The 17,360-nt window shown below is 41.3% G+C and overlaps 2 protein-coding genes across 2 annotated transcripts in view; one reads left to right on the top strand and one right to left on the bottom strand.

Annotated features, from left to right (window-relative positions):
* Nucleotides 1–6,064, top strand: part of selp (selectin P) — a 62,626-nt gene extending 56,562 nt beyond the window's left edge. The window contains exons 33-49 of the mRNA XM_019351179.2: nt 183–234; nt 316–705; nt 789–896; nt 1,352–1,537; nt 1,623–1,814; nt 2,343–2,528; nt 2,636–2,821; nt 2,978–3,163; nt 3,275–3,460; nt 3,605–3,790; nt 3,902–4,087; nt 4,215–4,400; nt 4,569–4,754; nt 4,897–5,085; nt 5,162–5,350; nt 5,572–5,688; nt 5,779–6,064. Of these exons, the coding sequence (XP_019206724.1) occupies nt 183–234; nt 316–705; nt 789–896; nt 1,352–1,537; nt 1,623–1,814; nt 2,343–2,528; nt 2,636–2,821; nt 2,978–3,163; nt 3,275–3,460; nt 3,605–3,790; nt 3,902–4,087; nt 4,215–4,400; nt 4,569–4,754; nt 4,897–5,085; nt 5,162–5,350; nt 5,572–5,688; nt 5,779–5,843 (2,976 nt within the window). The 3' untranslated portion in view covers nt 5,844–6,064. The remainder of the gene's footprint in view (nt 1–182; nt 235–315; nt 706–788; nt 897–1,351; nt 1,538–1,622; nt 1,815–2,342; nt 2,529–2,635; nt 2,822–2,977; nt 3,164–3,274; nt 3,461–3,604; nt 3,791–3,901; nt 4,088–4,214; nt 4,401–4,568; nt 4,755–4,896; nt 5,086–5,161; nt 5,351–5,571; nt 5,689–5,778) is intronic.
* A 1,666-nt stretch (nt 6,065–7,730) lies between these two features.
* On the bottom strand, nt 7,731–17,356 carry lmx1a (LIM homeobox transcription factor 1, alpha). Its single transcript, XM_003440030.5, has 9 exons — nt 16,340–17,356; nt 16,210–16,255; nt 15,632–15,812; nt 10,614–10,834; nt 10,040–10,218; nt 9,361–9,438; nt 8,855–8,936; nt 8,407–8,580; nt 7,731–8,248 (listed from the first exon to the last, which is right to left on the bottom strand). The coding sequence occupies exons 2-9, from the start codon at nt 16,235–16,237 to the stop codon at nt 8,106–8,108; spliced, it is 1,086 nt and encodes a 361-aa protein (XP_003440078.1). The 5' UTR covers nt 16,238–16,255; nt 16,340–17,356; the 3' UTR covers nt 7,731–8,105.
* Nucleotides 17,357–17,360: the final 4 nt, after the last annotated feature.

Raw genomic sequence — 17,360 nt, forward strand, 5'->3', positions numbered from 1 at the left:
CAGATAATACTGTTTTGCCATTTACTGAAGAGGTGAAAATTAAATGCCAAGAATTAGTAACTAAAGACGGCTCAAAAGGTAAGACACGTAACGGCTGTTCATTCATACCTATAGAAATTGATACTTCATTCACACATGTAGCAATCATGTGTAGTTCTCAGTTGTTTTTCTTTGTGTTTCAGATGTTAGTTGATTGTAACACACTGATAGCTACGCTGATTGTGTTTGCCGTAGGTAAGCCTGCATAATACACACACCAAACACTTTTCTTCACCAGTTCACATTTATCTTACTGTCCTTATGCTACATTTTTAGACTTGAGTAGTAGGAGAGGAGGTGCGCAGGCATGGACGTACAACTACAGCACTGGTCCAAACCAGAACTGGTACGAGGCTCGCAAGTGGTGCCAGAAGTACTTCACGGATATGGTTGCCAGTCGGAACCAAGAGGAGACTAATTTCCTCAATGATCTGCTGCCATTTAATCCAAAATATTACTGGATAGGGATTCACAGAGTGGCTGGATTGTGGACCTCAGTAAACACCAGTCAGAGTGTACCTGAAGAGGCTCAAAACTGGGCATCAGCAGAGCCAGATACCATAAGCCGTCAGGACTGTGTGGAGATATACATTAAAAGGGGGACAGACACAGCCAAGTGGAACAATGAGAACTGTAATAAGTTGAAAGGAGCTCTCTGCTACACCGGTAGAATACTTTTCACTTAGTTTGATGGAAAACTTTGGCAGTAAATGTAATACAGCATCTGACACATTTTGTGTGATTTGCAGCCTCTTGCAAACAGGAGTCTTGCAGTGCTCATGCAGACTGTGTGGAAAGCATTGGAAGCCACATCTGCAAGTGCCATCCTGGTTTCCGAGGCCTACGCTGTGAAGAGGGTAAGCTAATAAGATCTGTAGAATATTGCAATATGCAATCCAAATATACAATTACTAAATTAATATTTGCATATAAACAAATATACAATTACTAAATAACTAGTCGGGATTAGCCTGATATTTCATTCTGACCACCTCAGACTTATTAAATGAAGTTACTAGACAACTCAATCACAAGATTCATCATTACAAGTGATTGATTTTGAATAATATTGACTATCTTTAAGGAACAGTTTGTCTCCGTTTTATATCTGAATGGCATAGTAAGTCCAGAACCTCACCGTAGCAGTCCATTTAGGGTTAGATTGTTATTCATTTGTCCCTCATTTGTCCCTCAGGAACTTCTGTATTTTAGTTTTAGCCTACTGACAATTGTTAAAGATATTTTTGCAAATCTAAGCAAAAGACATGAACTAATTTTCTACATAATATATTTTTATTTGTTTTATCTTCAGCGATCACATGCAAACCTTTTCCGCATCCAGATCAAGGCTCTCACCGCTGTTCTAATCCCTATGGGTCTAATCATTTTAACTCTTCCTGCCATTTTCTCTGTGAAGTTGGATTTCGGTTAATAGGCGCGCCTCAACTGATTTGCCAAGCCAATGGGCTCTGGAACCACCCTGTTCCTCTGTGTCAAGGTACGGCAACAGGAAACCAGCTGTTTTTAAAAACTGATATTTCAGATGGCAAAGTTACAAAACATATTTTGACTGCTTATCATAGTTGCACAGTGTCCAAATTTGAAATACACCAACTTCAGTGCGAGTAGCATGAACTGCAGCCACCCCATCGCACCCTTCAGCTACAACTCAACCTGTGAATTCAGTTGTGATGAAGGCTATGAACTGATTGGGCAGAACCAGATCATCTGTGAGCACACTGGCCAATGGACAGCCACTGTTCCAGTATGTACAGGTAAAGTTGTCACTGCCTTTAATTTAAATCATTCTGTATGGTGGTTAATTAGTTTATTCATTTGTATTTTTAGTTAAACTGATTATAGCTTTCATTTTGTGTGTCTGTGTGTGTGTTTGAGAGTCACTTACTTTTCACAGAACTTGTATAATATTTGAACCCTTTTTACAGATTTACTTTCGAGATATACAATTGCATAACTGCACTCAGTACACTTTCACATCCTGTCTGGACTGTGCAGCAGATTAGCTTTAGGTCACGCCTGTTATCACTCCACTTCACACTCATTTAAGTCTGTGCTGGACAAACAACACTGGGATTTTTTTTCATGGGTCTGTAAACTGTTTTTTTGTTTTTTCTTTGACCATAAATGATCTCAGCATGATTTTTCACCCCTCCACATCATGATTAAGCTATGTTTGTGAAAGTGGAGTCATAACATACAGTTGTTCAAACTGACATTTTATATAAGAGCACTGATCTGCATTATGTGAACTCTGAGTGACTGATATCTGTGTCTGACCACAGTGAGAAAATGCTCCCCAGTTTTCTCTCCTGCTATGGGCCACATGACCTGTGTTGACCCCGTGGAGCCTTTCTCTTATGGCTCATGGTGCAACTTCACCTGCAAGGAGGGTTACTATTTAACTGGGGACAAGGTACTCCTCTGTCTGACCTTGGGACAATGGAGCAAACCTACACCTACATGCACAGGTGTGTCACAAACTACTCTGGTGTACCACAAAGCAGCACACGCTTTCTGGATAGAAATAAAAATTGCATGCTCTGATGTTGAAAGAGCAGTGTTTCCTCTCTTCTAGTGGTGCAGTGCAACAGTCTTCAGGCTCCACCTCATGCCTATCTGCAATGCCAAGACCCTATAAACAAGCACAGCTACACCTCAATATGCACTGTTCAGTGTGAAGAAGGATTTGATCTAATTGGTACAAATGTGACAAAATGTTCTTCACAGGGTAACTGGAGTCATGCACTTCCTGTTTGCCTGGGTATGACAAATGCTGATATACTATATAATAATAAAATATATATACTATATATATATATATTTATTTTATTTTATTTTTTTTATTTATTTTTTTACTGTTTTGAATGTGAACCACAGGTTAAGAAGCTGCCTCTTCTTATGTCTGTCTTTCTTTAAGCTAAGAGATGTACTCCAATTAGTTCTCCTTCTCATGGCTCCATATCATGTTCTGACCCAAATGGTTCCTTCAGTTTTGGTTCTCGGTGCACAAAAACATGTGATGAGGGGTTTGTGCTGAATGGGACATCCAGCACTGAGTGCACCTCCATGGGCAAGTGGAGTACAGATATTCCACCGTGCTTGGGTAAAGAACATGCTAAAAGTTTGTAATTTCACAGTTCAGTTTGCATTTCAACAATGTTTCACTAAATCAACCTAATACCTTGTGTACATCTTTCCTTTTGTTCATCTCCAGTTAAGAAATGCCCCACACTGAACTCTCCTGCTCACGGATCCATAAATTGCTCTCATCCTCATGGAGAGTTCAGTTTTGGTTCTCGTTGCATGACAACGTGTGATGAGGGTTTTGTCTTAAATGGGACTGCTGTCACTGAGTGCACAGCTATGAGCAACTGGAGCACAGACATCCCACATTGCTTGGGTAAAAAAACATTCTAAATGCATGCATTTTAATTTTAATTAACATAAGAATGTGTAATTTCAAGGTTTACATAGTGTTCATCTACCACTTTAGTCATATAAAACATATTGCTGACCTTCTACCCTGTCTGTTCTCTCCCACCAGCTAAGAAATGCCCCACACTGAACTCTCCTGCTCACGGATCCATATTTTGCTCTCATCCTCATGGAGAGTTCAGTTTTGGTTCTCGTTGCACGACAACGTGTGATGAGGGTTTTGTGCTGAATGGGACATCCAGCACTGAGTGCACCTCCATGGGCAAGTGGAGTACAGATATTCCACCGTGCTTGGGTAAAGAACATGCTAAAAGTTTGTAATTTCACGGTTCAGTTTGCATTTCAACAATGTTTCACTAAATCAACCTAATACCTTGTGTACATCTTTCCTTTTGTTCATCTCCAGTTAAGAAATGCCCCACACTGAACTCTCCTGCTCACGGATCCATAAATTGCTCTCATCCTCATGGAGAGTTCAGTTTTGGTTCTCGTTGCACAACAACGTGTGATGAGGGTTTTGTGCTGAATGGGACTGCTGACACCGAGTGCACAGCTATGAGCAACTGGAGCACAGACATACCTCAATGTCTGGGTAGGAAAAAACCCTCTATCAGTAATAAGTGATCAGACAATCAAAGATAAATGCTTAATTTAAAGGTTTAAATGGCATGATGCTTTTTATTTGTCTTCGTACCTCTGTGTCTTCATTCCTCTTGCAGCTAGACGGTGTCCCACTCTGAGCTCACCCTCTCATGGGTCCTTAGTCTGCTCTAATCCCCACAGAGAGTACAGTTTTGCTTCTGTGTGCACATCAACATGTGCAGAAGGTTTTGTGCTAAATGGTACAGCTATCACAGAGTGCACACCTCAAGGCAGGTGGAACAGAGACATTCCCCATTGCTTAGGTAAAAACACTCTTTGTATCAATATCCAGTATATCAGAAACAGACAGATAAACTCCTATTTTCATAATTTAAGTTGCACAGCTACACTTTTTTCTTAAAAAAAAAGAAGAAGCTACTAATCTGCTCTGTTCCTCTCTATGTGCTGTGGCTTTCTTTTTTCTTTTATAGCTGAAAGGTGTCCTATTCTCACTCCTCCTTCTCATGGGACTTTAGACTGCTCTCATTCTCATGGTGAGTTCAGTTTTGGCTCCAGGTGCACATCAACCTGTGAGGACGGCTTTCTACTCACTGGCATGGCTGACACTGAATGCACCTCTGCGGGCACATGGAGCACAGAAATACCAGCCTGTCAGGGTAATAAACCAAAACATGACACGGTTGCCATCCACATAAAGTCCTTCTTAATCTGTGTCCATGCATTAAATAATATCAAACTCTATACCACCCGGAAAGTCAAAAGTGAAGCTGTACTGAGCCTACACTGTTTTATCCACAGCACGCCAATGCCCCCTGCTGGCCAAATCACCACAGCACGGAAGGATGAACTGTAGCCATCTGAACTCTCCTTTCAGTTATGGCTCACAATGTGACTTTAAATGTAATAAAGGTTTCTGGCTGAAAGGAACATCAGCTATGATGTGCAACACCTCAGGTTACTGGAATCAGGATCCACCCATCTGTCAACGTAAGTGCATAGCAATACTTTGAATGTTATTACATATTCATTGATCTTATGTAATTGTAGTTGCTGTCCTTTTTAGCTGTACAGTGCAAGGCCATCCGTGCCTTCTCCTCAGACCTGTCTATGAATTGCTCTCATCCTCTGGGGAATTTCAGCTTTAGCTCTGAATGCGTTTTCAGCTGTAAAGATGGATTCACCCTCAATGGCACAGCAGTGATACTTTGCTCTGCCACTGGGATCTGGAGTGACAGCCTGCCCAGCTGCACAGGTAAATTATTTTCTGTAGTTTAAAATGTTATTTCCCCCGTAATTTATATATGACACCATTTTCTAAGATAGGAGTCTTCGCTTGCACACTGCGTACAGGCAAAACAGGCAAAACCTTATATGAACATACACTATAAAATAATGACATCTGCTGGCCATGAAGTATACACTGAGAACAATTCCCTAAAGCTTCATTAAAATCTTTATGTGATCCCACGCCAGGTATGTCGATAGGGACTGCCATGTTGCTGTACACTGGCGCAGGGACGGGAATTGCTGTTGGGATACTTCTCCTGATAGGACTGACTATGCTGATCATGAAACAATTAAAGAAAACAGGTGGGACCTACTGTAGTGATGCACGTTTGCACACACAGTGTGGTGTAGCAGGGTGAGTGCACTTCTAATCCCATCTTTTCATCTTTCTAGGAAATATGATCACTTCTGATGTCCCGACATGGGGTGAAAGAGAGAATCCAGCATTTGAGTTTTGACCTGTTGTTCCTTTTTTGAGATGTGATTTTACTTTTTGCTTGCTATTATTATTATTCTAAGAAGTTTGGTAGTTACTGCATCTACTTGCTCCCGCATAAGCAATAGCAATTCATAATACAGACTTCATCCATGATACATTAAGTATGTCTACAGCTGTTGCATTAGGTCCTCCCTGTAAATTTCCAAAAGTAAATAAAATTCAAAAACATCTCAGAAAACATTTGCTTTTTCATTGTTTTTTGTTTAGTCTTCCCTGACTCAATAAGTCTTATTTTACTGCTGGCATTCTTTCAGCTATGTCCAGTATCATGTGGTACAATTTGGAATAACCCTGTCCTGTCAGGTCGTCATCAGAAATTCATATTTTACACATTTGGCATTTGAATGCTGTGGGGTCAATTGGGAATGTTCCCAGAAATCTCTAGGCTTGCCGAAATGCCGTTAACTGTCAATTTAGCACATTTAGTGAGCAGAAAGCTCACATCATAGGATGTGGTGAGGAGGTGATCTATTATCAGTCTCAACTCACTGATCCCACAATGACTACCCCCACCCCATTACACTGATTATTGAAATGTGTTTCATATTTGTGAATATGTCCAATGGCTGAAATTATACATTTCCATGGTATGACTGTATGTACTGCATTAAACCTTGCTGGTCTATGTGTGCAGACAGACTTTATTTATGATCTGCAAGCATCCTTTGGAGTACGTTCAGCAAAGCGTGTGCATCTGTCTTGGCACTGCAACAGCATGAAGCCAATTATAGCAGTTAAAAGACAGAGGGTTTGTGGCCTGTGGTTGGCATGGAGCGTGCAATAAATAACCACACTGTTGACAGGAAACTGTTTGGCTACCATTGGAATAATAATGAGGTTATTGCTACCCGCTGTGACCGTATGATCACAGTGTGAACTTTTTTTTTTTTGGTCTTCTCACCCGCTACGTATGCCAACTGCACACAGACAAGAAGGTAAAAGCCTCCCCCAGGTGACCACCTTGGCTTTCTTCCCCGATATTTAAGGCTTTTTTCCCCCTCCTTTCATTCACCTATAGATACAAGGAATACATTATGTTATGTTAGACCCTACAACAAAGAGTGTTGTTCCTTCTAACACATGAGAATGAACACACACACATGCCAGCAGACGCTCAGAGCAGATACAGAAACAGATACTAAGGGACTCCGAAACACAGACGTACTGTAGGTATACTCTGCTGCTTGCTTCTTTAGCTCGTGTTGGCAGTAGTGTACTACGGTGACAGACAGTTAGATTGTTCCTGACCATTGACTTGAGCTCTCTGCTGTGCAAGGTCTGATTTCATAGTGGGAAATATGAGATGGGTCCAGGAGAGGGTTCACGGCTGGGGCAAGGAGGCACTCCATACAGTAGGGCTTCATATCTCCGTGTCACCCTGGGCATTCTCCCCTGACACAGCTTTCAGCCACTCCGTTGTCTGAAGCCCCCTCCCTGGGTTTTCGCAACCTCCCTTCCTATGATTGGTGCATTCCAGCTGGGCACAGCGCCTGGGTGGTCCCCCACCTCCCCCTCCTCCCATCCTCTTTGACTGAAGGAAGGAAAAGGTAGAAAAATGCAGCGAAGGCCTTTGACCAAGAGAAGCACAATGTGAGCGTTGATGATGGCGGCGTGGATGTGATGCTTACCTGCCACTGACCCATACGGCTGTCATAGCCCAGCATTTTACAATCTGACGATCCATTCAACAGCCAGGAGAAGATGTCTCACTGACCCGTCACCTAGATCGGACTGATAAGCACTGAGGATGGACTGACCTGCCTCTAACCCTCAGCATGAATATCCCATTTTCATATGGACAAATCACCCCGTGGTTTGTACTTACATCATAGTGAACATTCACTGTTTCGTGTTTATTATTTTTCTGATTATTGTTAATTGGATCGAGATGAACAGCATACACACACATTTTGAGAATAAATACAAATACACACCCAGTCAATTATTTACATGAGTAGATGCAGTTATGCTCTCATAAACTAGCATTCAAACATAATGAGAGCGTTCAGTGTCATGCACGTACAGGAGACTGCACTGTTGAGAGAGATTTTAAAGCATAAGAGGCAGAAGTGTAATCGGGTTTGTATAGAGGTGAACATGGTATAGTATTGCATGGTATCACTGTGAGTGTACCCCTGTCCCCTTTTAACATTTTACGTCCACGTACCAAATTACCACATTTCTGAGATAAATTCACTCTGTCTGAATCTGATAGCCACCCTCATGAGGTGAAGTATGAGTCCTGCATGGAGTAGAGGCGGTCAATAGGAGTGAGTGGCGAGGAGTCGCCAAGAGAGAGGCAGTCGCCGTCAGCCACATGACACAGCGGCTCTCTGTCCACATCGCCATACAGGCTCTTGAAACCTTAAAAAGATATAAATTATTGTTTTGTGTCAATGCTCAAATACTATTGGAAGATATCAAAAGTAAGTTTTTCTACTTTTAAAATTACTTTTATTTCATGTTTGTTTTATAAAAGGCTTAAAATAAGCTGAGGATTTGACTGCGTTGAGATCTTTTACCATAAGGATGCATGTGATCCCCTGGCATCTGAGGCGGGGTCAGGCCCTGTCTGAAGGGGTCCATGTCCCAGTCCTGCTGTTCCAGTGTGGTCATTCCCATCTGCTGCTGCTCAATATGGACATAAGACGACCCGAGGTGCTTCATCTCAGAGGTCACACTGCCACGGGAGGGCGCTGTGAAGCATAGGAAACCAAAGCAGATCACAGAGCTGTGCGTTTATGAGCTTTTGTTCTCTGTTAATGATTTTAGCCTGTTTTAACTCCAGAAACCCCTTCAAAACAATTAAAAGCTAAACTTGATATAAATGGAATTTGAACTTTGTATAACTTAAAGGCAGAATAAAATCTTTAGTCAAGGTATTTCCCATTACCTATTAGAAAAAGATAAATAAATAGAGAAAACGGCACCTTTTCTTACAGCGAAAACAAAAGCAATTATGAATAATACCTGTGTGATGCGATGGGTGTTCACACTGCTCCTGAGTCTGTTGCTGCTCCTGCTGCTGTTGTCTCCTGGCCAGTTTCTTCATCTAAAAACATGCATAAAGAGACATTAAAGCTCTTTAATGCCTCAGTGCAGTCAAATCCAGTCAAGTCTACTGTAAAAAACTGTCCTCCCACTACACAGTCCATCTACCACCCAGGAGTATGCTTGTGTTCACTCAGTTGTAAAGTATCAAGAATGAGGTAGAGGGCAGCCACACATGAGCCCAAATTGTGAGGAAATATTGTGTTTAATCTACAGTGATCTCTCCATGAGATGTCATCGGTTTCCTGTATGAAGAGATAACCAGGCTGATTTCCACTCTGGCTTACAAATACAGTGCAGAAAGAAGGCTTTTATTAGTGTGTGTGTGTGTGTGTGTGCGTGTGTGTGTGTGTGTGTGTGTGTGTGTGTGTGTGTGTGTGTGTGCGTGTGCGTGTGTGTGTGTGTGTGTGTGTACTTTGAATTACTTTGGCTCTTTGGTTCTGGAACCAGACCTGCACCACCCGGACACTCAGACCAGTCTCAGCTGCCAAGGTCTCTCTTACCTTGGATTAAGATTCAGGAGGGCAACACAAAGACAGAATGTGAGGGTAAAAAAAAAAGAATGAGGAGGTCATTTGAAGGATAATAAAAATCTGCGTCACATCACAAATATAGCAAAGAGGCAGAAACTGCTTAAAGAAACACTCATGATGCTTATTTGTTTTGTGAAAATAACTGCTATGTTTTCAAAAATCTGTACTTTGCTACTTTTAAAGTCGGTTCATGAGGAATTTAGCAATGTCACTCATAACATAACTGCCCAACTGCCCACCCGCAGTACAGTGACAATAATGTACAGAAGATACATGAAACCATGTCACATATTTTTGAATGAAGTTTTCTCTTTTTTTTGTTCATTCTATCAAGGTGACACATGATACAATGGTTTTCTTTCACAATATGAAGTAAACGGGTATCTGGATTGTACAAGCTAGTAAAAGGCTTAGCCCTTTCACCTTGTTTTAAACAATGAATAAAATAAGTGTAAAGTTGAGACAGTGCTGTATGAAAATTTCTAACACTAGTCTATGTTATGTCCTCATATGAAACAGATTCATAGTTTTAACTTGAATGCAAAGTAACAGAAGATTTTTTTTTCTTTACCTTCCGACAAGGCTTGGAGGAGACCTCAAAGGATGCTTTAAAGGTCCGTCTTTGCTGAGTGGTCAGAATAGTGCGAGGTCTTTTGGGGCGTTTGCTCTCCACATCATCTGATTTAACTTTCCTGCCTGTAATCCTTCCAGATTCCTCCTCAACTTCTTCATCTTCATCATCACTTTTACCTAGAAGACAGGCATAGATATGATTGAAAATATTCGCATAAAAACAGAAATTCTTTCTTTTGTTGTGAAACACAAAAGTTTAATGTTTAAATATTTTTTTATAAGAATTTTAGTTTTTGTTTAAAATGCAGATACTTTACATCAACTTGGCTGATGTCGGCTGAGTTTTGGGCTTTTCTGTGTCTCCCAGGATGATTTTTATGTCCCTGAACAACTCGAACTGACGTTTTACCACTTGACAGTTTACAGTTAGTTACTCAAACTAAAATGTGCTTATTTTACCCAATGCTGGACAGAGTTTGAATTCTTAAAGTGGGATTTAATCATCAAAATGGACTGTGAATTTATTAGAAATCAATAGCAAAGAGCAGCATGGAAGCATGCAATTTCTGTACCTGTTTCAGAAGAGCTAGGACTGGCCAGACACTGGTGGTAGCCCTCTCTGGCACATAGTAGTTGTCCCTCCCTGAGGACGCAGCGATCTCCTGTCTGCAGGCGGCAGGAACAAACACTGCAGGTGAAACAGCGCAGGTGGAACACAGCGGCCCCTGCACGCATCACCAGCTCTGCAGGAGAGATGGCTTCTGTGCACCCTGCACAACGCACTGCAAACAGACTGAACAGTGGAGGAAAGCAAGCACACAGAGAGAGAAAGTGTGAGAGCCGAGTAAATAACAGAGAATAGGGATTTTGTTTTCTTTAGACACTTGAGGACCCCCTCACATATCAGTAAGACGGGACTCTATGAGAAAACCAAAAAATGCTGGATAGACTTTGAGAATGTTGCTGAGTCGAGCTGTCACTCAAAACAACCGGCAGCCTGACTTCTCCTCTCGCCTTCTCCCCCCTCCTGCCCGGACCACTCAGACACATACCCTTAGTGTGTCGGGTGTGTATCTTAGCGCCTGGCAACCAGTACTGGTGAGCTTAGCCTCAGATACTGTTGCCGTGGCTCCGACTGCCGTGTCCGAGGCTGCGCTCCTGGGAGGCAGGAGAAAGGCTCTCGGCAGGCCATGGCTCCAGGCAGAGGGGTGGAATCAGATCTCCTGGTGGGAGAGACTGAGCCACTGGTCCCAGGAATTATCCGTGGAATTATCCGTAAGTCTGCTTAACCAGAAGTAGACAAAGACAGAGCCAGCCCTCAAGCAGCAGGACCATTGTCCGCTGGCTGGCACCTCCGCATTTTGGGTCTGTCACGCAGGATGATGCGTCATCATTCTGGAGCTGGCGTTTGTCTCCAGACTTGACTAGGTCACCAGAGCAGTCAGCACAGAGGCATGAGAAAGTGACAGCTTTTCCCCTTTTTTGTTTCCAAATAAAAATACTCCATGTGCCTCATGAGAAAAGTCTTTTTCTTGATACTGTGAAACCATCAAAAAATAGGAGCATTGGAGGTTATTCTAACACTGTGCATGGACATATTAATAACCACAATTATTATTCTCCATGTCCTAATCACACTGAAACTATTTTTTTTTACTTTAATTAGTTAATTGGAATAGATGGTGTAATGTTGTTTTTATTGACTTTCTTCGTAATAGTACAAAGATACTGCAAATTTTTACACTACCTAGAAAAAAATACACCCCAAACTTAAGCAAATAAATTAAATTTTGGATATATTTCAAATTCTAATTGAGAACAAGATTTCCAAACAAATAAAGGTTTAAGTTGAACATAAAACTAACAACCATGTTGACATATCCCTGTCAAAGGCTCCGGAGCTCGTACGTCCTAAAGCCAGACATTGCTGAGACCTCTTACTGTTGCTCTGGGGTCACTATGGCGATGGTAAGAGCCCCTTCCCAGAAGCTCAGGAGGGTCGGTCTGCTTGACCCATCTGAGTTGTCTGCCCCACAGCTTCAATGGTATGTGCTTTAATATGGTCAACATACCGTCTGTGGAATGTGCATTCCTGTGGCAACACAAGATGCATCAATCAAATATTTCAAAGGAAGTGTGGCAGAGGAAATACCCTGAATGTTTCTGGGTCTCTGAGATACCGCAAAGTATTTGATTTGACATCTCAGTATGATGCTAATGCCAGTGAAGAAGAAACTACGGGCATTAATGTTTTGAGATCATTCGTGTTTCGAGAAGCGCTTTTCCATTATACGCCTTATCCAGTTCGTCTAATTATCCCCAGTACTCTTAAGCGTCGTTAATGCAAAGGTAAGAGTACCTCCAATACTTATGGAGTGGCTCAAGGTGTTTAATATTTCAGAGTTTCCGCTGACATGATTGGCTCAGAGGCTCGGCCAGGAGAGCGGGAACACTCAGTCACGCTGGATTTAGACATGGCAATTAGTGACAAGATCATTACAGAGGAATAAGTCAGCAAAATTTTGCACTCCTCCACACTGACATGGTCTGAGTGAGCCACTCCTAATGCGGAAGCACTGTATAAAAAGATGAGCGTTTAGCAGAAATGTACACAGACAAACTCACAGTTTTCCTCAAGCCCTCCTCTTTCATTGTTCTTGCTCTGACTTCAGTGCTGACCTTTGGCAGTCAGGCAAACAGACTGCTGGTCTAGTGGACAAGCAGAGAGACAGATCTTGTTTCTGGATCAGGTTAACTTGGATCCATTGCTGAACGCACACACCAGCGGGAGCTATGTATCAGATACAGATCATCAGGTCAAGTGCACAGCAAGTCACACCGAAGATCTGACGACCAATCTGCTGTCCGGTCCACCTGCCCGCTGAACCGTTTAGTTAACCAACCTGAGGACACGCTGTCAGACAGGATTCTGCATACGGTTTCAGAAAACTGGAGTCACTACAGGTCAGACAGCCAATGTATAAACTATGGAATAAAACAAGAAATATTGCAAACAACTGCATTCAATCATCTAAACGAATCAGATTATTGTAAATTAATTATTACAGTTAGAAAAGCTTCAGTAGCTTCTCTAACATGTGGGGCAACAACTGTAAGCTAATACCACACATACTGCTGATGACTTTATAATTAAAGCTTAAATACTGTGTTTTTTCAATGCAACCCTCGGGTTGGATAAGAGGAAGAAAAATGGATGATTCCCCCCCCACGCTTCAGGTGCCAAAAAAACTGCTCAGAGGGTCTTTATAAAAATTTAATTTAAAGTTTTTGATGTTATCAAAAATTAAATTACAGGGGGAAAAGGACTCTGTCAGAAAGTATTATGCTATGAAAAAACATGGAATTTATTTTATTTTATTGGTTGTGGTTACTTTCTCAGATACTGAATGAGTTTAAATATGCTTGAGTTAGTCTTGTCTGCCACAGTAACTGGGACAGACAATGAAAATCAGTAAAGTTCTGTTAAAACAAAAATGTTTTTATGCATCTTGTTTGTTATATCACACATATTAGATAATCCGAAAAGAGATAAACTACTTTAATTATGTTTTTCAATACGTTTTGATAAGTTAATTTTTTAATTTTCAACCCTTTTTTAATGTTATTAGTCCTTTGTGACACATATATTATATCCTCATGTTCCTATTTGTTATTAAAAAAATACATTTTAGATGCATAAATATATATAAAATTGAAATCTGTACGGTCCTCTGGTACTGGAAAATATTGGCATTACTGTCTTATAAACCACATGAATGGGCCAGGCTTCATGGTATAGCCGGCACTGATGAAACAAAGGTAAAAACAAAGCAAGATTCAGTCAGACGATGCAGCATGTGGTAAAAGACAAATGTTGTCACAGTATGGAATAATCACACTTGTTTTGCATCAGCAGAACGGGGGAGCGGGACATTGTTTGTTGGTGAGAAGAAAAAAAACTGGCACAGTTTTAAAACCCTGATTGTGGACAAAAGTAGTGCTCATGTGTTATTGGGTGTCATAACCCCAGACAGGACAGCAGGGGTGGAAGGATGACGGGTGGACTCAGAGGTGGAGTTTTGGCACCAGGCCTCCTGCTAATTGATCAGGTCAGATAACTCACGGTCGGCTGGGCGTTGTCCCATTGCTCAACACAGGGGCTGCTGTGTGAAGAGCTTTCCAGATGCCACGGCGCATAACGCCAGGGCTCATGGAGCGCACTGTCCCCCAAAATAAGTTCACACCATCCTCACCGTCCCTCTTGTAGGGATGCACCAGACCTTCTGACATATGGCTCTGCACTCCTAATTACAACTCTTTATTACGTCTTTTCGCCAAGTGTTATTATCTCCACTGAAGACACTAAGTACATTAATTTTTTGTTTTGTTTTACAGAAATTAAATCTACATATTTTTCTAAAACACTCCATCTCCTTTAAGGTATATGCCTCCAACATGAGTGTGTTGAAACATTTCCTTGCTTCCCTGCGTGCTTGGCAGAACAGCCATTACCAAATTGTTCAAAAATAATGTGAGTTGTTGCCTTTTAGGGTGTGCAGAGTGTATTTGGAAGATGACTGAAGGGGGGATGAGGTGGTGAATGAGGTAGGAGGGCATGAGCAGTAGGTGATTTTTTTTAATTTATTTATTTTTTGTGTGTGTGGATGGGTGGGGGACCATATGTTGTCCCCAGCTTGCAGTTGCCACGCCAGTGGGCCTCAAAATTTTAACACATTTTGACAATGTGTCAGTTGAGCCTTACCCCTGGTTGTGCATGAAGGTGTGACCACATTATTGTGTGTGTGCATGTGCATGTACGGACGAACACAACACAATACAATAGTTTTCTTACATTCCAGCTCCCTTGCCACCCCTTCCTCCTACAGTCACCTTGTTCTCTCAGTGCACTGTGCCAAGTTTACTGGAAGTCAGATTACAGCATATACACACATTTAAACACAACTGCACACAAAATGCATCCATGTCTACCCAATACAACACTAAGAAGGATTAGAAATATTTATGTTGGCCTTATGAGAAAGTTATTTTCTTTATCGCTCTCTCAGACACACACGCGCACACATACACACACACACTTTCTTTCTTAGTCAAGGTCAAGTCTGGACAAAGCTGTACTGTTGCAAAAATGACCTTAATGATACACCATCAGGTTTGGCCCTCAGAATAAAATGATCAAAACTGAAGTCAAATAACATATAGTTTTCATTCTTTTTAAAAATGGCAGAAAAGGTAATACATATTTTTCTATATCATGATTATATTTTTGCAGAAGGCTGCATAAAAACGACTACCTTATTTAGAACTTTATTAGTTTAGTGTTGTGTTAAAACGCTTATTCAAACATTTTATTGGTTAGAGTCGTTTAAAATATATATTTTTTACTTTTTTGAGAAATATTAGGTAGGTTTTTTTTTCTTAACAGGCCTGCGTGTGTTGCATTATATGTGCCCAAGTTGCAAATTTTATTTTGTCACGTCTTGGTTAAAGCTGAAATTGGTGACTTCCCGTGAAAAAGGAACTGCTACTTACGCCACCTATGAACCAAACAGTTATAAAAAAAATAACTCACTCAGCGTAGTCCCGTTTGCAGTAAAGTTTGCGGTCCCGCAGAAAGCAGGAGTTCGTGAGCGCGTCCCCGCACGCTGCGCACCGCACACAGTCCTCATGCCAGAGGCCGTCAGTGACTCTGAGCAGGAATCTGTCTCTGATCAACCGATGGCATCCGGCACACACTGCCCTCCGATTCACATCTGCAATGCGGGGAAATCCTTTAATTAGCAAATATTTTGGTTCAGCGAGAAGGATAAAACTGAAGAAAAAAATTTGGTTGTGTGCGTAACCAAGTGGCTGAACTAGGCGAAGGTTGGCAAACTAACCAGACTTTTCCTCTTTTATAATCAGAGGAAAATGTGTGTGTGTGTGTGTGTGTGTGTGTGTGTGTGTGTGTGTGTGTGTGTGTGTGTTTTATAAGAGCGATATACATTTGAAAAAATTATTTTAAAGTAAGCACTTTTTAAAATTTCTAATTGTTAAATTCTAGCAACTGAGTAATTTTGTTGATCTGATAAAAAAAAAAAAACATAAATGAAGTTGCTTAAAATAAACGAATCTAATCTGAAAATATTGACAAAATACATGTTTACTTACCTAAGGATGTATCCGGTATATCCACCATTGCTGTTCCCTGAAGAAACTGCGAAATATATTTTCACCAAGGTTTAATTTAAGGAAAACATTTTTCTAACATAAAGGGTGTTTTTTTTAAAGAGTGGCATACCTGTAAAATGCGAGTTTTCTGTCAACAGCGAAGGATTTTGGTTATGAACTCCCAGTCCTGCTCAGAGCATCTCCGCCACTCAAAGTTCCCCTGCAACTTGCTTCTCGGAGCAGAGAGCAGCGCATCAAAGTTTCTGCGTAGTGCTTCGAGCGACCTCGCTGAGTCCACAGTTATTGACTATTCGGGCTGTCTATCAATTATCCTATTAGGGGTGAACGGGAAAGAGAGAGTGAGAGAGAGCGAGCGCGAAAGACGAGTAAGACTTCCTCCATGTGCAGGTGCAGGTTACCTCTCTCTCTCTTTCTCTCATTCTCTGCCAGGCACTCTCTCTCCTCCCTCGGTCACTCTCTCTCTCCCACGCTTGTGTGTCTCTCTCGCCAAGCCTTAATGCCAGTCGTATTCAAATTGTGATTTGATGATATTTCAATGTTCATGAAGTAAACTGCAGGTTAAAAGGTCACACACTTAAGTGATGATTTTTTTTTTTTCAAATCTTTAAATGATCAGTTTGGTTGTTCTGCGAATTAGTGGCTTAATAAAGTTTCACTTTAGCCCAGTCTTGGCAGTAAACGGGATTCATTCATAGAGATTCGGATGATTTTTGCAAAATAACAAGATTTATTTTTTTCTATTGAAACATGTGAGCAAGATATGGCTGCATGTTATTTTCTATTCTAGCTTCAGTTGCAACTATTGCGGACAACTGCAAACCTGTGCGGATTTTGTTACACATCAGCCAACATACTGACGCATTCCAGTATAAGCACATATTCCAACGTAGAATTTCTTTTTTGTTCTCTGTAGGTTCCTATTTCTTCATGGATTATCTTCACCAAGAAGTCTCAATGAAATCAAAGGTCTTTGTGATGAGGTCCTGGCAGTTCGTGATGTTGAAGCCTGCAGAGGCCCTGACGAGTCATGTAACTCTGACAGACCGTAGCCATGAGGAGGATACAGGAATCAGATCTAAAATATGCTGAGAAGCAGTGTTTCTCGTCTTGATGGCACTCTGTGGACGCCA

This window comes from Oreochromis niloticus, linkage group LG23 (assembly GCF_001858045.2).
Source record: "Oreochromis niloticus isolate F11D_XX linkage group LG23, O_niloticus_UMD_NMBU, whole genome shotgun sequence".
Classification (NCBI taxonomy): Eukaryota; Metazoa; Chordata; class Actinopteri; order Cichliformes; family Cichlidae; genus Oreochromis; species Oreochromis niloticus.

Excerpts from the sequence above, each read along its gene's own strand:
- lmx1a (XM_003440030.5), bottom strand. The coding sequence starts at position 16,237 with ATGGTGGATATACCGGATACATCCTTAG. Across the intron at positions 15,813-16,209 it reads TATACCGGATACATCCTTAG|ATGTGAATCGGAGGGCAGTG; the intron begins GTAAGTAAACAT and ends CCCGCATTGCAG. Across the intron at positions 10,835-15,631 it reads TGCAAACGGGACTACGCTGA|TCTGTTTGCAGTGCGTTGTG; the intron begins GTGAGTTATTTT and ends TCCACTGTTCAG.